This window comes from Oryctolagus cuniculus, chromosome 7, assembly GCF_964237555.1.
Source record: "Oryctolagus cuniculus chromosome 7, mOryCun1.1, whole genome shotgun sequence".
NCBI lineage: Eukaryota > Metazoa > Chordata > Mammalia > Lagomorpha > Leporidae > Oryctolagus > Oryctolagus cuniculus.
The window spans coordinates 52,420,949-52,443,129 of NC_091438.1; the positions used below are offsets into that span (position 1 = coordinate 52,420,949).

Here is a 22,181-nt window from a genome sequence, read left to right on the forward strand (position 1 = left end):
ACACAAGCCCCTGATAGAAGCTGACAGACCCTTTAGTCTTAGAAGGATTTGCCAAGATGGCACATACAACACCAGGAGATACAGAGAGCTTAGAGCCAAAAGATGCTACCCAAAGATCTCACTGACAAGCATTTGTACTGTGAATCACTGAACCCGTTTATCCCTCAATCTTTCCCAATGATATATCCTCCTTCTTCATCCAGGATGATTGCTGGATGGGATGCTGAAGGTGAGAGCTGAAAGGAAACATTAATGTGAATTTTCATGTCATTAGATTAGGCCATGATTTCTTAGATAAGATACCAAAAGCACAAGCTTCATCAAAAACAAAAGCAGCTTGTTCTTCGAAGAATATACCACTAAGAAAATGAAAAGTTAAACTACTGAATAGAAATGCTATTTTCAAATCATGTAGCTGACACTGGTTTAGCATATAAAATGTATAAAGAGGGGCCATCATTGTGGCATACTGGGTTAAATTGCCACCTGTAACACTGGCGTCCCATATGGACACTGGTTCGTGGACTGGCTGCTCCACTTCTGATCTGGCTCCCTGCTAATGCACCTAGGGGGACAGCAGAAGATGGCCCAAATACCTGGGAACCTGTACCCATGTGGGAGACCTGGATGAAGTTCCTAGCTCCTGGCCTCTGGCTCCTGGCTCCTGGCTCCTGGCTCCTGGCTCCTGGCTCCTGGCTTCTGACTTCTGCCTGGCCCAGCCCTAGCCATTGCTATCATTGGGGAATGAGTCAGTAGATGAAAGATCTCCCTCTCTGTCTCTCTTTCTCTGTAACACTGACTTTCAAATAAATAAGTAAATCCTTTTTAAAAAAAAAATAATGTATAAAAAATTCCTACACCTTAACAATAAAACGTCAAATAACCCAATTTTAAAATGAACAATGAATTCAAATTTCTCCAAAGAAGATAAACAAATGACAAATAAACCATGAAAAGATATTGAACACCTTGAGTCATTAAGGAAATACAAATCAAACCACAATGAGATACTGCTTCACACCCTCTGAAATGTAATGGAAAAGACCATCACCAGTGTTAGTGAGGACGTGCGGACAGCGGAACCCTCACACACTGCTGGTGGGTATGTATAATGGCGCAGTCCTTTTCAAAAACAGTTTGGCAGTTTCTCAAAAAGCAAACAGTCATCAAATGATCCAGCAACTCCACTCCCAGCTGCATCCAAGAAAAAACTAAAACACTTCCACACTGTGGGGAGCAACCCGGACTGGACTGAGTTACTGGAATTAAGACTTATTCTATGCATCTGCTCTCCCACAATGTGGCGCTGGGAGAGGAGAAAACAGCTTCTACGCAGCTGCCTCTTGCCAACTTGAGTGATGACCTCCAGGAGCTGATCCTGCTCCTGATTGGAGGAGAGCAGCGTACTCGGCGTGTGGGCAGCCGAGTTGGGATTGGTGGAAGAGGACTATAAAGGAGGAGAGAGACAACATGCACCAGGAACACCTAAGGGGAACATCTATCTGAAGGAACACCTGTGCAGCCCCCGAGAGAGCCGGCCGGCGGTGTGCCGCTCCCCCGCGGAAGTGGGGAATGTGGCAGGGGGAACCGCCCTTCCACGGAGGTGGAAGGGTCGGTAGCCAACCTGGGAAGAACCAGCAGCAAACCCGGGGAGGGCCGAGCAGACAAAAGAACAGCGCAGGGTCCTGTGTCGTTCCTCCACGAAGAGGGGGAGCGACACACACAAAATCTTGGACACAGATGTTCATAGCGGCATTTTTAATAATAGCAACACTGTGAAAACAACCCAAAGTGTTTCAACTCATGAGTCAATAAACAAAATGTGACGTAGCCAAACAGTGGAATATCTTGCACCCATGAAATATAATACTTGCAATAACATGGGTGAATCTTGAAAACACTGTGGTAGGGGAAAGAAGCCCTACACAAACGACCACATGGTGCTGGCTTCATTGTGCAAGAAATGTCTGGAGCAGGTAAACCTGAAGAGACCGCAGACTGGCATTACTAGAGCTGAGAGTCGGAGGGAATTCAGGGTGACTACTAATGGGGTCAGGGTTGCTTTCGGGGTTGACCAAAGTGTTCTGAAATGTGTGGGAATGGTGGCACAAATTTTTGAATGTACTGAAGCCTAGTGAATTATGCACTTTTAGAAGGGTGAATTTATGGTAGGTGCGCTGTATTTCAGAAAAGGATCTGGATCAAAAGTCATTACGGAAAAGCCACTACTTCAGGGCTGTCAGCCACCAGAGGGGGTGAGAGCAAATAAAAGCTTCTAAGATCAGGGGCCCCATGACTCTGAGCCTCTCGGAGATGCTACCTGTCCAAGAACAGGAAGAATCTCGAACATTGTCAGTCAGACCAGGTCTGTTGGCTTCAGTTAAAAAAACACTGAATATCCGAAATAAGAGCACAGGGCAATTACTTTGAAGAGACTGTAAAATGTGAGGACAGAGGGGAAAGTACATCTAAATTGTTCAGTTTGTCTCCTTACCCAAACATCCTTCCCAAAGCTTCTGCCCTTAATTAGGTGATAGTTTCTTCCTGGAAATACAGTTTATGATCAGGACTCGTGGCTATTCTTTTTCTAAAATTATCTTCCAGGTCTCTCAAAATTCTTTTTAAAATGTCTCCCTCTCTCTGTCCCCCTTCCAGGTGCTACCTACAAATGCAGGCTGTCTTTATATCGACAGGGACTGTTCAGCCACATACTGCCACGAGTCAGGCAACAACATGTACCATCCTTTTCAAAAGCGTGAGCATCTGCGAGCCAGCAGGTACATCATGAAGCACACATCAGAAGTTGTCTGTGAGGTCCTCGACCCGGAGGGGAACACCTTTCAGGTAAAGTGCAGTGTTATGGAGAGAGAGTCTGTGGCTTGGCTTTTTACATGTTTCCCACCACAGAGCTTCCAGGTTAGATTTTCACCCTAGTCTCCATGGGCTTAGTTATCCTCTTACTGCAGTACTTTGGGTAAGCAGTCACGAATGCTGCTATCTTTTCTTTGATTCTCAAGTGTACTTCCATGGGGGATGGCGAGCCCCACAAAGGGAGTAGTAGAAATGGTAAAGCCAAATAAATAACTAGAACAACATGGAAAAAACATTAGCAGACATGTAAAAATAATGCCACCAGAAAGGATGATCTAAACCCAGGATAAAGTGAGAACAAACGCCAAGCAGCAGGCAACATGTTCGCTTAGGCAGAAATGTTGAGCAGCACTGAAGATGGGGCCAAGGGGAGAGAGAGGTGCCTGGCTGTCCTGGGGTAGCACTTGCATCTTCCGCTTCCTGACTCTCAACTCCACTCCTGTCCCTCTAACCTCCGGAGACCACACATTGGCAAACCACGACCCATGACCCAAAATGTTTTGTTTTTTACATTTTTGAATGCCTAAAATGAACCAAAAGAAGAGTATTTCATGACACATAAATCTGTAGGAAATTCAAATTTCAGTGCTGTGATACAGAGTTTGATCACAACACAGCCATGCTCATTTGCTTACAGACTCTGTATGGCTGCTTTTGCATAATAATACCACAGTTAAAGACTTGCAGAAGAAAATGTACTTCCTGCAAACCCTCACATATTTGCCACCTGGCCCTCAACAAAAAATATTATTACTTGTTGAACTCTTCATATTGGTGGGGCATTAAGCATTTGGCTATAATGTGAATTAAAAATACGTTATCTCAAACTTTAAAGAAAAAGAAAAAGAAATGAATTGTATAATTAAAAAAAAATTGCCAAGCTCTGCCATAGGCATGTTTTTGTTGTTCATTCCTCAACCAATGGTTGTGTGTGAAGTTATTTTTTTTTTTTAATTTGGACTCATAGCAAAGAATCTCTCTCTTTGTCAGTTTAAGTTGACAATTTCAATTTATAAGTAACTGAAATAAAAACACAGAGCTCTCTGGGTTGAAATGCCCTGGTTGTCCAGGCCAAGCAGTCTTGTGGGCATCGATGCTCCTCTTGGGCACCCCCTTCAGGGATCTTTCAAGCTGAACCACATCGTTTTTGGAGAGATCCATGTCATATGTCAGCAAGGATAATGGCAAGAACATTTTTTCTCATCTTGTTACTGAATGTGTTTCCCTCTGTATTGCACTCATGAATCCTAATTCTGTGTTCAGATCCAGAGTCAGAGCCTCTCCAAGTGGTGTCCCTGCTAGTGTTTCAAGACCACTATTGCACAAGTACCCTCCTCTCTGTGTTTCAGTTTCCAATTCCTGAAACTAATCCTCATAGGACAAGGTTTTGAGTCCACCCCAACCCATGCCACCCTGCCACCCTCTTAGTGACTTTCTTCTGAATGTGTTCAAGTTTGTTTTTGCTTCTAGATATAGTTTATACGCAGAGCTACCCTGTTTAACATAAGCTTTACTTAGTGAGAAGTACCTGGCAAATACATACTCCCAATTTCCTGAGTGTGCCAGAAGATTAACTTTTCTCAAATTGGATAGGTGGAAGGAAAAGCACTATAAATTTTTTCTTTTGGTTGCTCATATTTGTCTCTTAGGTCATGGCCGATGGTACTGCATCAACAAGGTTACCTGAAAAAAAACTGGAAGACGACTCAAATGTGAAAACAGAAGGCTATGATAGTTTAACATCTGCCCACCTTCAAAAGAATTATCTACAAATCTATGGTGAACATGTTCCCAGGTAAAGTGAGAAGAGTCATAACAATACCATGATGCTTTTGTTCAACTCCAAGTTCAAGAAGTATTTTAACAGAATACCTCAAGTGATTAGATTTTTATTTCTTCAAATAGGTTTTTTGTTATCTATGCTGATGGATCAGGGATGGAACTTCTTCGTGACAGTGACATAGAAGAATACTTATCCTTGGCCTATGGAGAATCAAATACTGTTGTTCTGCAGGAGCCGGTACATGAACAGCCAGGTAATCACCCCCATGTGGCTGTCTGGAGCTCACTGAATCCTTGCACCAGCTCTCATCCTCCTCACTACTCGCCTCATCCTCTGTCTTTTCTGTCTCCCCTTGTGCCACTTTTCTACTCTGCTTTCCATGTGGCCATGTCATCCTATTTTTATGGCTACTTGAATTGACATTCATATCAAACTATATCCGTGGAAACTGAGTGTGAATCTGTCTCCTACTACAGACTTCATCTGTGTTTAGGTATGTACCTAGCTCCCTGCTTATGAGTTCATTTCATCTTGGTAGGAAACAACAAATACAAAGTAAGTTATCTCTAGTAAGGTTTTTTTTTTTTTTTTTTGTCATTTTGAAGGTATTCCCTTGGTGAAATTGAATACAATAGAAACTGTATATATGAGTAAGAATGCCAACCAAAAATCTGTTATGTAAGCTATATTCATTGTGAACTTATGTTATATGTACACCAATTTCAAGGAAATTGAATTGGTGTGAGATTATAGGTTAGAGACATGTTCTCATTTTATATTAGAACTATCATTATATGTAATATGTATATTTAAACACTGATATCTATCCACATCTTATCTGTATACAAAACTGATGTTCTCTGCCAAGGTTAGTGTGTGTGGAGGGGTGTGTGTGTGTGTGTGTGTGTGTTTATGTTTTCTATTTGGTGGAAAACATTTTTTGTGCATTTATGGGTGTGACTGCATTTCCATGAAATTACATGTTTTGGTATGTCAGTGCACTTGTGCATGATAAATTATAGCTTAATCTTTTGAATATGGACAGTGGGAGGCTCTGGCTGGATATGCCTTGCATGTGTGGAACTATGTGAGAATTCTTCCCAGATTGCTTTGTTAGTTGATCATTTATATTGGCAATTTACCATGAGCCCAATCCTGGGTAGGTGTTAGAAATATCACAGTGCACTAAAACAGGCATGGACCCATCTCCCATGGAGCATATAGTTCAATGGAAAAAAATAGGCCATTGATTACATAGTTACACAAATAAGAGTATAATTATAGGTTGAGATAAATTCTATGAAGGAAAGTAACATGTTTCTATGAGAGCTTCAAACAGAAAGCTGACACAGCCTAGAAGTCTTCCCTAAAGACGCTTGTGTTAAAATGGGTTGATAAGCAGGCAGATTAAGGTAGGAGAAGGAATGTTCTGGGAAAAAGGCAAGCATACAGCAGTGGAGAAGAGGGTGGGGAACCAAATGGAACTGAAGCCCAAAGGTGCAGAATGCTGCCAAGTTGAGGCAGCAGTGAGAACATGATAAGGAGTCTCTCATCTCATGAGCAACGGGAAGTAAAAGAAGAGTTTTAACCATGGACAACCATAATCAGTCACCCTGACTGCAGAAGGAAGTTCATTCATGGAATATACATGGTCAAAAACCTACTTGCTGCTGGAACAGAATCTTTCTGAGAGATATGATCTAATGTGGGGTCTCTGTAGAGGGAACAAGTAGATGAACTCAAGAAATTCTTATTAGTGGAGCCTGTAGCGTGGCACAGTGGGTTATGCTGCCTGTGATGCTGGCATTCCCTATGAGTGCTGGTTCGAATCCTGGCTGCATTGCTTCCAATCCAGCTCCCTGCTAATGCACCCGAGAAAGCAACAGAAGATGGCCCAAGTACTTGGACTCCTGCTACTCACATGGGAGATGCAGAGGGAGTTCCAGGCTCCTGGCTTCAGCCTGACCATGCCCAATCTGATTTGGGGAGTGAATAGAAATGATGGAAGATCACTCTCTTTGTAACTCTGCCTTTCAAATAAATAAATAAATCTTTTAAAAAATATTATTAATAAAACTGACAGGACTTGGATGGGGCTGTTGAGGGACAGTGAGGTGTCAACAAATTATCATTCTAGATGATATAACTGCAATCTCTAGTTGTCAGTGACTAACAGCCTCATCTTTATTGTTAGATGTGGGTGATCCTGTGCCTGACTGGGAGATTGCCTGCCTAGCCCATGCAGGAGGTTAGGAGGGCATGGCACACCATGCCTCCTGGGAAAGACCCTGTCAGGGGCTCAGCACACTGAGCCTAACACATGACCTGACTGCTGGCAGGCAGCAGGGACCCCAAGCACATTTCCCCAACCTCCACTTCCTGTTGAGGGGTCTTGTGATCATCAGCTAGGTGAACAGCTCCTGGGCGTTGTCCAAACCCATATGACTACCTGGAAGGCTACGTAGGCTACATGATCTTCAAGCTGATTAGAGAAGCATAGAGATACCGGAATCAGCTTTATCCTGTAGAATTAGTGTTGCTGCCCTGGACTAGCTACTCCCCTTTGCCTATCCCATAAAAGCTTGTGCCTGATTGTTAATAAATGGACATGCTCACCAAAACTGTCTTCAGTGCTTCTTGCCCCACCATCTGGACAGTGTGGGCTTCACAGTACAAGCCCGCAGTTAGATTGTAAGATCCTTAAGCAAAGTCACTGTGTCACTATTCCTTTGTAGAAAGCAGTTCAAATAATACACTGAATTCAGAAAGTGCCTAGAGAGTTTCTTAGAATACACTTGGTAAAGAAATAATTTTTGAATAACTCTCTTTGAATCAGGTGCCCTGAGTATCACAGTCCTTCGCCCTTTCTATGAAGCATCACCATGGCTGATGAAGAAGGAATTAGATACAATTGTTCCTGCTAATGTCCAGTCAAGGTCTTGGGAGACGTTTCCTGCAGTTGAGGTAGATACTCTCTACTGGAAAGTCATTTTGTTTGTGTGTGCATTTCAATGGACTAGACTCTCGCATCTCCCCCTGTGTATTCATATGCAAATATTTCCATCCTTGTGCAAATTGTTAACAGGTTGAAGGAGTGTTGTATTTGAGGATTTTAACGTTCATAGATGTCGCAGTAAAATTTTAGACAAATATACCTGGTTAGATAATTTCAACATTTCTTTTCTTTTATATTGCAGCCTTAAACATCTTCACATAATATGAAAATACTCTTTCTGAATAACTCATTTGATACTTCTCTGTCATAATAATACAGATTTTGTATCACACAGAAATCTCCCCACTATCATTTTTTATTTGCTATTAACACACAATATAAGGTAATCCACTCTCCCAAAAATATGTAGCTTATTTTTAATGGATACATGAATATAAATATGCATTCTTTTTCATAACTGATTTATAAAAATGTACATATTTATCAGAAACCATGTGATGTCTCCATTCATGTGTACATATGCAATGTTCAAATCAGGGTAAATATAACTATTTCCTTAATCATCATTCGCCATCTATTTTTTGTGATAATATTCAAAATTCTCTGGTCTTCCTTTTTCAAAAATATATACAGGGTATGACATTATGGCATGTAAGGTTAAGCTGCTGCTTCCAATGTTGGCATCCCATATCAGAGTGGCAATTCGAATCCCTGCTGTTTGGCTTCTGATGCAGCTTCCTACTAATGTGCCTGGGAAGGCAGCAGAAGATGTTTCAAGTATTTGGGTCACTGCCACTGCTGTAGGAGACCCAAATGGGGTTCTTGGCTCCTGGCTTCAATTTGCCACAGCCCAGGCTGTTGCAGCCATTTGGGAGAATGAACCAGTGGATGGAAGATCTCTCTCTCTCTCTCTCTCTCTCTTTCTTTTTTTTTTTTTTTTTTTAAGATTTTATTTATTTATTTGAGAGGTAGAGTTACAAATAGTGAGAGGGAGAGACAGAGAGAAAGGTCTTCCATCCACTGGTTCACTCCAGATGGCCACAACAGCTGGAGCTGAAGCCAGGAGCCAAGAGCTTCCTCCCAATCTCCCACACGGGTGCAGGGGCCCAAGTACTTCAACTATCTTCTACTGCCTTCCCAGGCCACAGCAGACAGCTGGATTGGAAGAGGATCAGCCGGGACTAGAACCAGTGTCCAGCTGGGATACAGGCTCTGCGGATGGAAGATTAAACCATGGAGCCACAGCGCTGGCCCTGGAAGATCTCTATTTATCTCTCTTTCTACCTGTGTGTGTGTATATGTCTGTGTGTGTGACTCTGCCTTTCAAATAAGTAAATCTTTTTTAAAAAACTTTTATTTAATAAATATAAATTTCCAAAGTACAGCTTTTGGATTACAGTGCCTTTTTCCCCCGTAACCTCCCTCCCACCCACAACCATCCCATCTTCTGCTCCCTCTCCCATCCCATTCACATCAAGATTCATTTTCAATTATCTTTATATACAGAAGATCAATTTAGTATATACTAAGTAAAGATTTCAACAGTTTGCACCCACAAAGAAACACAAAGTGTAAAGTACTGTTTGAGTCCTAGTTATACCATTAATTCACATAGTACAACACATTAAGGACAGAGGTCCTACATGGGGAGTAAGTGCACAGTGACTCCTGTTGTTGATTTAACAATTGACACTCTTGTTTATGGCATCAATAATCACCCGATGCTCTTGTCATGAGTTGCCAAGGCTATGGAAGCCTTTTGCGTTCGCCAACTCTGATTTTATTTAGACAAGGTCATAGTCAAAGTGGAAGTTCTCTTCTCTCCTCCCTTCAGAGAAAGGTAGCTCCGGCCGGCGCCGCGGCTCACTAGGCTAATCCTCCGCCTAGCGGCGCCGGCACACCGGGTTCTAGTCCCAGTCGGGGCGCCGGATTCTGTCCCGGTTGCCCCTCTTCCAGGCCAGCTCTCTGCTGTGGCCAGGGAGTGCAGTGGAGGATGGCCCAAGTGCTTGGGCCCTGCACCCCATGGGAGACCAGGATAAGTACCTGGCTCCTGCCATCGGATCAGCGTGGTGTGCCGGCCGCAGCGCGCCGGCCGTGGCGGCCATTGGAGGGTAAACCAACAGCAAAAAGGAAGACCTTTCTCTCTCTCTCTCTCACTGTCCACTCTGCCTGTCAAAATAAATAAATAAATAAATAAATAAATGAAAAAAAAGAAAAAAAGAGAAAGGTAGATCCTTCTTTGATGGCCCATTCTTTCCGCTGGGATCTCACTCACAGAGATCTTTCATTTAGGTTTTTGGTTTTTTTTTGTTTTTTTTTTTTTGTTTGTTTGTTTTGTTTTTGCCAGAGTGTCTTGGCTTTCCATGCCTGAAATACTATCATGGGCTTTTTCAGCTGGCTCTGAATGCCTTAAGGGCTGATTCTGAGGCCAGAGTGCTGTTTAGGACATCTGCCATTCTGAGTCTGCTGTGTATCCCGCTTCCCATGTTGGATCCTTCTCTCCTTTTTAATTATATCAGTTAGCATTAGCAGACACTAGTCTTGTTTACGTGATCCCTTTGACTCTTAATCCTATCATTATGATTGATCAGTTGTGAACTGAAACTGATCACTTTGACTAGTGAGATGGCATTGGTACATGCCACCTTGATGGGATTGAATTGGAATCCCCTGGTATGTTTCTAACTCTACCATTTGGGGCAAGTCCGATTGAGCATGTGCCGGACTGTACATCTCCTCCCTCTCTTATTCCCACTCTTATATTTAACAGGGATCACTTTTCAGTTAAATTTAAACACCTAAGAATAATTGTGTGCTAATTAAAGAGTTCAACCAATAGTATTAAGTAGGACAAAAAAATAGTAAAAGGGATAAAGTATTAAGTTGTTCCTTGACAGTCAAGATAAGGGCTGATCAAGTCATTGTTTCTCATAGTGTCCATTTAAGTAAATCTTTAAATATATATATATATATAAATATGTTTATATATGCATTATTTGTATTTAAAGATATTCTGATACGTAGAACACCAGTATATCTTTCCCCTGTTTAGCTATAACTTAATATACATTAGTCAACCTTTCTAACTCCTTTCTACTATTCCTCAGCTACTGATAACCATTCTTCTATTGTCAATTTCTATGAGATCAGTTTTGTTTTAGTTTCCATCTATGAGTGAGATCATGTACTACTTGTCTTTCTTTGCCTGGTTAACTTTACTTAACAAAATTACCTCCAATTCTATCCTTGTCATCACAAATGACAGGATTTCATTCTTCTTCAGATCAGAATAGTGTTTCATTTGTGTGAGTGTGTGTATGTGTATGTGTGTATATATAAGTTTTCCTTTTCTTCATCAGTTGATGAGCACTGAGGTTGTTTTCAATTCTTGGCTATTGTGAATAGCGCACAAGTGGGGTGCATAAGTCTGTTTGACAGATTGATTTCATTTCCTTTGGAGATATATATATCTCCAGTAATAGAATTGTTTGGATCATATAGTAGTTCTACTTTTAATTTTTTGAGGAACCTTCATATTTTTCCACATGACTGTATTAATGTCCATTCCCACTAACAGAGTACAAAGGTTCTTTTTTCTACACCCCCTCACCAGTTCTCATTATCTTTTAACAATGGCCATTCTAGCTGGCATGAGACAACATCTCATTCTGGTTTTGATTTTATTTCCCTGATGATTAATGACATCAAACATTTTTTCATGTACCTATGAATCATTTTTATTTCTTCCTGTGTAAAAATGTCTATTCAGATCTATTGTCTATTTTTATTTGCATTATTTATTTCTATGCCATTAAGTTTCTTATATGTTATGCTTATTAACCCTTTGTTAGTTGCATAGTGTGCAAATGTTTTCTCCAATTCTGTAGATTGTCTCTTCAATCTGACTGTTTCTTTGGCTGTGCAGAAGTTTTTCATTTAATGATATCCCATTTGTCTATTTTTGCTTTAGTTTTCTCTGCTTTTGTACTTTTATGCATACAGTCCATGTAGATTCCAATGTCCTGAAGTATTTTCCTTGTTTCCTTCTAATAGTTTCAGGTTTTACATTCCTGTCTTTATTTTGAATTGATATATGTGTGGTAAAAACACATGGGTCTATTTTCATTCTTGTGCACGTGAATGCCCAATTTTCCCCAGCATCATTTATTGAAAAGATAGTCCTTTTTCTAATGCATGTTCCTAGCAATTTTGTGAAAGATAATTGTCTGTAGGTGTGTGTTTACATCTAGGCTCTCTGTTCAATGGGTTAACTACTTTTTCATATTCTCTTTATGATTATTAGCATAGTTTGGAAGACATCTCCAATGGTGATGAATTCTCTCAACTTTTCCTCGGGAATGTCTTTATCTCATTTTCACGTCTAAAGCCTCATCCCATTCCCTCCTGACCTGTAGGATTTTTGCCAAGATGTTTGCATCCAGGAGAACTGGAATTGGTTCTTATTTGTTGTTTTCCTGCCAGCGCTGGCCTTCAAAGAATCTTTATCTCTCTGTCTCTTCCTCTCTCTGTAATTCTGAGTTATAAATAAATAAAATACATCCTTTTTTTAAAAAAGAGAAAACCCTCTCTTTATTTTTAACCTTCAAACTTGGTTTTAGTATTTCTTGGGGTAAACTTGGTTGAGTTGAATCTGACCTTCCGATAGCTGGATAATTTTTCTAAGTTTGCGACATTTTCTGTTATTATTTCTTTGACTATGCATTTGGCCATTTGGCCTTCTCAAGTCTTTCTTAAATCCCAATAACTTGGATATTTGCCCCTTTAATGCTGTCACAAGCTTCCCATAAGCTTACCCATTCCTCATCATTCTATTTTTATTCCTCTGTATTTTCAAATAGCCTATTTTTGAGCTCATTAGTTCTTTCTTCTATTTGATCTATTCTGCTGATGCCTTCTATCATGATTTCAGTTTCCCTTAATGTACTTTTCAGCTCAAGGATTTCTGTTCTTTTTTAAATTACTTCTATCTTTCTGTTAAATTTCTTTGTTAGAATAATGAATCACAGGATGAGATGAAGGTGGATTGTATTTTATTCTTTTCCACTTATTAATGTGGGATTTAGGACAAGTCACTCTAAACTTCCATTGTTTTTGATAATGAAGAGCTCACACCAAGTGACTTAATAAGGCCGTGTCCCAATTGAAGGCGCTATATGACGACAAAGAATATGCTACACCTGACATAAATGAAGGCCATTTCTTCTCTTCTACTGAAACTCCTAGGCTATGAACATATACACCTGGTAGGAGGAGCAAAGCCCCAGCAAATATGAATACTTCTCACTGGCAGAGACTTTTAAAATGAAGCACATGATATGGCCTAGACCGCAAATGCTACCTAGTGTTTTTAAATATATCAGGGTTTAAAATATATAGATTCTTGGTAGCATATAAAAAGTAAGGTTTTCTCAATTCTATTATAAACTCTCCTTCCATTTGGAGAACTTTATAAGGGCAGAGCTCTATTTTGTCACCATTGTATTCTTAAGAGTTGATATAGTATCTTCATAAAATTACTAAGTTTTAAAAATATTAATGTTAAACATTTATATATCTTTGGTGGTTCTTTTGCTGTTTTGTTAACAGAAAAAAACTCCAGGACCTCCATTTGGCACTCACATTTGGAAGGGCCTTAACATTGGATGCAAACAACTAATGAGTGCCCCAGCCCCTATCCTCAAAGGACCCAATGTGCTACAGATACGTCAGTTTACCCAGCATGAGGTTATAAAGCCTGAAGTGAAACTGGAGCTTCAGGTTTCCCTGAAGGTAATAAAATTCAGATAATCGACCCAAAAGGATCAAGAACAGGGCGATTATGGGTCTTATTTGCTTGAAAAACCTGAAATTATATAATTCTAACAATATCTTCTAGTGAAACTCAAGTGTTAATCTTCAGAGAGCAGAAGGTTGAAAGGTAGAAAATACTCAATGCTTCCCAAAAGGTGTATGAATTATAAAAGACCCCAAAGACATTGAGAAGATTTGAAAATTTTATATGTGATAGCTATGTGTAGTCTTACTCTTATTTGGACTGTACACCTCTAGAGATATTAAATGCCCATGGATGAAAAGGATTGTTGGCTTTGGAAGTGGCCTACAGGCTTATAAATATGATGTTAACTGTATGATCACATCACTGATATCTCACATTTTATTCTGTTAACTCCCTCAGAATAGGAATTATATGTATTTTGTTTATGATTATATATACAGCATCTTATCTAGAACATGGGATCATTATTTTTGGGGATGGATCAACTACTTATGGGAAAAGTCAAGTATATTTCTCTTGGAAGCAAAGGCATAGACTCAGCAGCTTACGCTTGTGGACAGAATCATATAAAACATACCTGAAAAGACCCTTGGAAGAATCCAACCGAACTTTGTCCATTTAATTGCTGAGGACACTGAAGCACAGTTACAAGCAGGACCTCTTTGAGGTCCCCATAAAATTCTGTTTTGTGGTCTTTAAAGCTTTTGTTTTGTACTCTTATTCCTGGGCTTTATCAATTTATTTTGTTCTGCTTATTTAGGAATATATAAACCACATCCTAAAGAAAGAAGATGAGCTACAGGAAATGGCAGTTAAAGACTCCAGAATGGAAGAGGAAAGAGGCAATGCTGCAGATCTCCTCAAGTTAGTTATGGTGAGAACATGTTCAGTACACCAATATAGTGTTGTTTTCTCAGAAACCTTTTTATTTAAGGAATACAAACATCATGCTTTTCATAAATATAATTTAGGAATATAGTGGTTCTTCCCACCGTACCTGCCCTCCCACCCCTCTTCCTCCTCCCTCTACTATTCTCATTCTTATTTTTTTAAGATCTATTTTCAATTAACTTTATACACATACAGTTAACTCTATACTAAGTAAAGAGTTCAACAAATTGTACAGGGAAAAAAAATTGTTCCGCAACAGTCGAGACAATGGCTGTTCAAAGGCATTGCATCTTGAAGTGTTAATTTCACCTCTATAGATTACCTTTTAGCTGCTCTATTAGTTATCACAGATCAGGGTGAGCAGGGAGAACATATGGTATTTGTCCTTTTGGGATTGGCTTATTTCACTAAGAATGATGCATAACAGTTTTACCCATTTTGTTGCAAATGACAGGATTTCATTTTATTTTAACCACTGAGCAACATTCCATGGTGTATTTATCCCATAATTTCTTTATCCAGTCTTCAGTTGACAGAAATTCAGGTTGGTTCCATATCTTAGCTATTGGAAATTGAGCTGGAATAAACATATGCTGATTTCACTTCCCTTGAGTAAATGTCCAGGAGTGAAATGGCTGGGTCATATGATAGGTCGATATTCAGATTTTTGAGGATTCTCCATAATGTCTTCCACAGTGGCTGTACCAGTTTAGATTCTCACCAACAGTGGATTAGGGTACCTTTTTCCCCATGTCCTTGCCAGTATTTGTTGTTTATTGGTTTTTGTATGAAAGCTATTCTAAGGGGCATGAGTTGAAACCTTATTGTGGTTTTGATTTGTGTTTACCTGATGGCTAGTGATCCTGGCCATTTTTTTAAAAGATTTATTTATTTTAAAGGCACAGCTACAGAGAAGCAGAAGCAGAGAGAAAGAGAGAGATGTCTTCCATCCACTGGTTCACTCCCCAAATGGCTGCAATGGCTGGAGCTGAGCCAATCCAAAGTCAGGAGCCAGAAACTTCTTCTAGGTCTCCAACCAGGGCCCCAAGAGCTTGGGCCATCTTCTACTGCTTTCCCAGGTCATAGCAGAGAGCTGGATCAGAGTGGAGCAGCTGGGACTCAAACCGGTGCCCTTGTGGGATGCTGGCACTGCAAGTGGCAGCAAGCAGCGCTGGCCCCAATCCTGAACATTTTTTCAGGTGTCTGTCAGCATTTGGATTTCCTCTTTGAAAAATGCCTGTTTAAGTGTTTTGCCATTTCTTACAGAGTTGTTTGTTTTGCTGTTGTTGAGTTTCTTCATCTCTTTATATATTCTGATTATTAATCCTTTACCAGGTACATACTTTGCAAATAATTTCTCCCATTCTGTCAGTTGCCTCTTCACTTTGTTGAGTGTTTCTTTTGCAGTACAAAAGATTCTCAATCTGATATAATTCTGTTTGTCAATTTGGGCTTTGACTGCCTGTGCCTCTGGGTCTTTTCCAAGAACTTTGTCTATGCCAGTGTCTTACAGGGATTCCCCAATATTCTCTAATGATTTGATAGTATCAGTTCGTAAATTTAGGTCTTTAATCCATCTTGAGTGGATTTCTGTGTAAGGTGTAAGGTAGGGATCTTGCTTCATGCTTCTGCATGTGGAAATCCAGTTTTCCCAGCACCATTTGTTGAAGATGCTGTCCTTGCTCCAGGTATTGATTTTAGCTCCTTTGTCAAAGATAAGTTGGTAGTAGATGCATGTGTTGATTTCTGACATTTCTATTCTATTCCATTAGTCTATCCATCTGTTTTTATACCAGTACTAGGATGTTTTAATTATAAATGACCTGCAGTATTTCTTCAAAGATGGTATTGTGATGCCTCTAACTTTGTTTTTGTTGTATGATTTCTTCTATTTGGGAGTCTCCTGTGTTTCCTTATGAATTTCAGCATTGCTTTTTCTATATCTGAGAAGTATTCTATATTTCTAAATATATTCTATATTTCTATATCTTTGGTATTCTTGATTGGTATAGCATTTAACCTGTAAATTTCTTTCAATACTATGGACATTTTGATGATATTGATCCTTCCAATTCATGAACATAGAATATTTTTCCATTTTTTGTTTTTCCTATTTCTTTAATATTTTATAATCTTCATCATAGGGATCTTTGACATCCTTGGTTAAAGTTATTCCAAGGTATTCAGGTTTTTTTGTCGCTATTGTGAATAGGATTGCTCTTAGAAGTTCTTTCTCAGCTGTGGCATTGTCTGTGTATACAAAAGCTATTGAATTTTGTGTGTTGATTTTATATCCTGTCACTTTACCAAACTCTTTTATGAATTCCAATAGTCTCTTCATGGAATCCTTTAGATCCTCTATATATAAAATCATGTCCTCTGCAAATAGGGATAGTTTGACTTCCTCCTTCCCAATTCATATTCCTTTGATTTCTTCTTCTTGCCCAATGGTTCTAGCTAAAACTTCCAGGACCATATTAAATAACAGTGGTAAGAGTGTGCATCCTTGTCTGGTTCCGGATCTCAGTGGGAATGCTTCCAACTTTTCCCCATTTAATAGGACACTGGCTATGGGGTTGTCATAAATTGCCTTGATTGTGTTGGGGAATGTTCCTTCTATATATCCAATTTGTTTAAAGTTTTCATCATGAAAGGGTGTTGTACTTTATCAAATGCTTTCTCTGCATCTATTGAGATAATCATATGGTTTTGTTCTTCAGTTTGTTAATGTGATATATCACATTGATTTATTTGAGAATGTTGAACATCCCTACATACCAGGGATAAATGCCACTTGGTCTGGGTGAATGATCTTTCTGATGTGTTGTTCAACTTGATTGGCAAGTATTTTGTTGATGATTTTTGCATCTATGTTCATCAGGGAAATTGGTGTATAAATCTATTTCTGTGTTATATCTTTTTCAGGTTTAGGAACTAAGGTGATGCTGGCTTCATAGAAGGAGTTTGGCAGAATTCCCTCCCTTTCAATTGTTTTTGAATAGCTTGAGAAGAACTGGAGTTAGTTCTTCTTTAAATGTCTGGTAGAATTCGGCAGTGAAGCCATCTGGTCCTGAGATTACCTTGGCTGCAAGAGTCTTTATTACTGATTCAATTTATGTATTTGTTGTTGGCCTGTTTAAATTTTCTATGTTCATGACTCAATTTAGGTACCTTGTATGTGTCCAAGAATCTATTCATTTCTTTTAGGTTTCCTGATTTGTTAGTATACAGCACTTTGTAGTAATTTCTGATTATTCGTTTTATTTCTGTTGTCTGTTGTTACATCTCCTTTTTCACTTCTAATTTTATTGATTTGGGTCTTCTCTGCCCCCTTTTTTTGGTTAGTTGGGCCAATGGTATGTCAGTTTTGTCTATTTTTTCAAAAACCAGCTTTTCAATTCACTGATCTTTTGTATTTTTTTTTTTTGGTTTCACTTTTATTTATTTATTCTCTAATTTCAATTATGTCTTTTATCCTGCTAGTTTTGGGTTTGGTTTGCTGTTGTTTTTCTAGGTCCTTGAGATCAATTGATAGCTCATTTATTTGGTACATTTCCAATTTCTTGATGTAGGTGCCAATCACTAAGCTTTCCTCTTAACACAGCTTTTGCTATATCCCATTAGGTTTGTTATATTGTATTGTCATCTTCATTCATTTCCAAAAATTTTTTATATCTCTTTTAATTTCATCAAATTCATTCAGGAGCATGTTGTTCAGTCTCTATGTGTTTACGTATGTTTTAGAGATTTGTGAGTTGTTGATTTCCAGCTTCATTCAATTGTGTTCAGAGAAGATGCATGGTATCATTATGATTTTTTTGAATTTGCTGAGACTTGATTTATGGCCTGGCCTGTGGTCTATTCCAGAGAAAGTTTCATGCACTGGTGAGAAGAATATGTATTCTGCATCTGTAGGATGAAAAGTTCTGTAGATATCACTTAGGTCCATTTGGTCTATAGTGTCAATTAACTCTTGTTTCTTTGCTGATTTTCTGTCTGGCTGATCCATCCATTGCTGAAAGTGGAGTATTGAAGTCCCCAGTTACTACTGTATTGGGAGTCCATGTCTCCCTTTAGATCCATTAACGTTTCTTTTAAGTAGCCAGGTGCCCTGTAATTAGGTACATACACATTTATGATAGTTACTTCTACCTATTGAATTGATCCATTAATCATTATATAGTACCTTTCTTTGTCTTTTTGGCAATTTTTTTAAGTCTATTTTGGCTGATATTAGGATTGCTGCAACAGCTCTTTTTTGGTTTCTGTTAGCATGGAGTATGTTTTTCCTTTTTTTTTTTCAGTCTGTGTGTTTCTTTGTTGGTGAAATGTATTTCTTTTAGGCAGCAAATCAATGGGTTTTGCTTTTTAATCCACTCATCAAGTCTGTATCTTTTAACTACAGAGTTGAGGCCATTTACATTCAAAGTGACTTTAGATAAATAATGCCTTGGCCCTGCCATTTTTCCATATATATTACTATTGCTTACTTTGGATTTCTTTTGTTCTTTTACTGGTAGATTTTCTGCCTTAATCTGCTTTCATAATGATTACCACGTTCCTGTGTTTCTGTGTGTAGCACATCTTTAAGCATCTTTTGTAAGGCTGGATGAGTGGTAACAAATTCTTTCAGTTTCTGTTTGTTATGGAAGGTCTTTATTTCACCTTCATTTTAAATGTGAGCTTTGTAGGGTACAGTATTCGTTGACAGGTTTTTTTCTCCTAAAACTTGGACTATATCTCGCCAATCTCGTCTAGCCTGTAGGGTTTCTGATGAGAAGTCAGCTGTGAGTCTAATTGGAGATACTCTGAAAGTAATCTGACATTTATCTCATGCCCATTTTAGAATCTTTTCTTTATGTTTTACTGTGGAGAATTTGAGTACAGTGTGTCATAGTGAGGATCTTTTCTGGTCATGTCTGTTAGGAGATCTATGTGCTTCCTCTACTTGAATATCCCTTTCCTTCTCCAAATTAGGGAAGTTTTCCATAATTATTTCACTAAAAAGGCCTTCTAATCCATTCTCTCTTTCCATACCTTCAGGAACTCTTAAAACCCATATGTTGGGTCATTTGATAATATCTTATAAATCTCCGACACTGTGTTTTAATTTTCTTATTTCTTCTTTTTTTTTTTTGTTCTAAAATTTCCAGAGATTTGTCTTCTAACTCAGATATTCTTTCTTCTGCCTCACTGAGTCTATTCTTAAGGCTTTCTACCATATTTTTTATTAGCTCTATTGAATTCTTCATTTCCAATATTTCGTTGTGATTTCTCTTTAAAATCTCAGTTTCATGGGGACAATTTTCATTCATGTCATGTATGGATTTCTTTAGTTCATGAATTTGCTTCTGATTACTTCTAAGTAATACTATGATAACTTCTTGAATTCTGTTTCTGGCATTTCATCAATCTGTTCATCTTCACATTCTAGAATTGAGTGTTGTTGTGTTCCTTTTTGGGGCATCATGTTGTCTTCCTTATTCTTGTTTCTTGAATTGCTGCATGTATTATTGGGCATTTGTGGTGATATTTGTTGTTGTTTTTTCCCCCATGATGGTTTTTATCTTTGAGCTGTGCCTCGGTGGCTTAGTGGACTGTCTCTGCTCTTTCAGTGAATACCCAGAGGCACATGCTGGGTGTGGTCAGGGAGTGCTATTCAGTACTCTAGGATGAGGGGTGTCACTCCCCGTCTTCGCGGAGGAACGACACAGGACCCTGCGCTGTTCTTTTGTCTGCTCGGCCCTCCCCGGGTCTGCTGCTGGTTCTTCCCGGGTTGGCTACCGTCCCTTCCACCTCCTTGGAAGGGCGGTTCCCCCTGCCACTTTCCCCACTTCCACGGGGGAGCGGCACACCACCGGCCGGCTCTCTCGGGGGCTGCTCAGGTGTTCCTTCAGATAGATGTTCCTGGTGCATGTTGTCTCTCTCCTCCTTTATAGTCCTCTTCCACCAATCCCAACTCAGCTGCCCACACACCGAGTACGCTGCTCTCCTCCAATCAGGAGCAGGTCCTGCTGTTTATTGGTTGAACTGGAGGCAGCTGTGTAGAAGCTGTTTCCTCCTCTCCCAGCGCCATATTGTGGGAGAGCAGATGCATAGAATAAGTCTTAATTCCAGTAACAGTCTAGTCCGAGTTGCTCCCCACAGAGGGAAATGTCTAAGGTGACATTGGGCATAGTAAATCTCCTCTTTTCTTTTTCTTTTTATCAGAAGGGAGGTTTGTTCAGTTCTGTTGGCATAGTCTCACACTCACCACCTCTCCTCAAAGGAGAACAATGCCAGGGCGCTAGCCCCAGTGAGTACAGTTTTTATCTGTGCTGCCACAAAAACCACACAAAGGATCCATGCAGTCCTCAGGGGTTTTTTTGTTTGTTTGTTTGGTTGGTTGGTTGGTTGGTTTTCTTTTCTTTTTTTTTTTTTTTTTTTTTTTTTGACAGGCAGAGTGGGCACTGAGAGAGACAGAGAGAAAGGCCTTCCTTTTCCATTGGTTCACCCCTCAATGGCAGCTGTGGCCGGCGCACAGCGCTGATCTGATGCCAGGAGCCAGGTGCTTTTCTTGGTCTCCCATGTGGTAGCTGGGCCCAAGGACTTGGGCCATCCTCCACTGCACTCCCTGGCCACAGCAGAGAGCTGGAGAGGAAGAGAAGCAACCGGGACAGAATCCGGCACTCCGACCGGGACTAGAACCTGGTGTGCCGGCACTGCAGGTGGAGGATTATTAGCCTATTGAGCCGCGGCGCCAGCTGCAGTCCTCAGTTTTAACACGAATCCTGCAGCAATGACCCTCACAAGGGAATCAGGGAGCCCCAAGCGTGTGGAGCCTCCCACAATGCCCAAAATCCCAGCCACTCCCTGCACCCTCCCACACAGCCACAGTATTTTCACAGTCCCGGCACACAAGGCTCCCACAGTCATAAGCTTCCAGTTCCCTGTCAATTTTCCAGCCAGGTTCTCCTGTTGGCTTGTTCCTGGGCTTGTGGACATGAGCTGGTGCAGCTGTTACGTATGACCAAAATGGCGCCCACCCTCTCTTGGCTAGTTAGTTACAGGATGTGGGTGCCAGGTGGTGGAGAGAGTGAAATGTACCTCCTTTTATTTCCCTCTAGGTTGGCAGGTGCACTGTTCCCCACAGGGCTCCAAGCCGGACTCCTGCCAGGCTCTTCCCACAGCTTTATCACCAGTGGCTTGGACTGCTGCAGTCTGGTCTCACCTTACTCCAAAACTGGTGCTGAGGCTGTCGGCTGCTGGGGTCCTGAGTTGTGCATGTCCACACCCTCCGTGTAGGTCTACTGTGTCCCTGTAATTTACATGGAGTTTCCTCTGCCATTTTTTCCCTAACTCTTCCCTGAGACTCTGCTCTCTCCATTTTTTTAAAACTATCTTCCGCTAGACTAGCGCAGTAAGCTCCCTCTCTGTTGTGCCATCTTGACTGGAATCATTCAGTGTTTCTACAATTGGTTCAATGTTATACATTTCAAGACAAAATATTATAAGTTTTATTTAGCAGTTGTGCCACTTATAGGAAGCATTTGCTCCCTCTTCATAATCTTTATTTCTGTGGAAATCTGGTTCTTGGTATACAAGGGAATTTCAAATAGTTCATGGAAATAGAATTAAAAATATGTTTATTTTGAAGCAGAGAAGTTTTGAAATTCTTGCATGATTTTTCATAATACACATTTCCATGAGCTTTCTGAAAGCCCCTCCTATTGAATCTTCCAAATACCCTGTTAGGGTCTCCCTCTGATTATAAGCAGCTATGAATGTCCTTAAATGAAAGTGTTTCTTATCTTCAGAACAAAATGATACTCATTGAAATGTTTAATGAACTACTGAATGAGAAAGAACAAGGAATTTCTGCATCTTAATTATTTCTGTCTTCA

General features: G+C 40.0%; 1 protein-coding gene across 3 annotated transcripts in view; it reads left to right on the forward strand.

The window, feature by feature from the left end:
• SPAG17 (sperm associated antigen 17) overlaps window positions 1-22,181 on the forward strand; it is a 274,935-nt gene that overhangs the window by 194,518 nt on the left and 58,236 nt on the right. For all 3 annotated transcript variants that reach the window (XM_051857350.2, XM_051857351.2, XM_051857352.2), the window contains 6 exons: window positions 2,656-2,844; window positions 4,521-4,666; window positions 4,777-4,907; window positions 7,491-7,618; window positions 13,218-13,400; window positions 14,168-14,281. In XM_051857350.2, coding sequence (XP_051713310.2) covers window positions 2,656-2,844; window positions 4,521-4,666; window positions 4,777-4,907; window positions 7,491-7,618; window positions 13,218-13,400; window positions 14,168-14,281 — 891 coding nt within the window. The remainder of the gene's footprint in view (window positions 1-2,655; window positions 2,845-4,520; window positions 4,667-4,776; window positions 4,908-7,490; window positions 7,619-13,217; window positions 13,401-14,167; window positions 14,282-22,181) is intronic.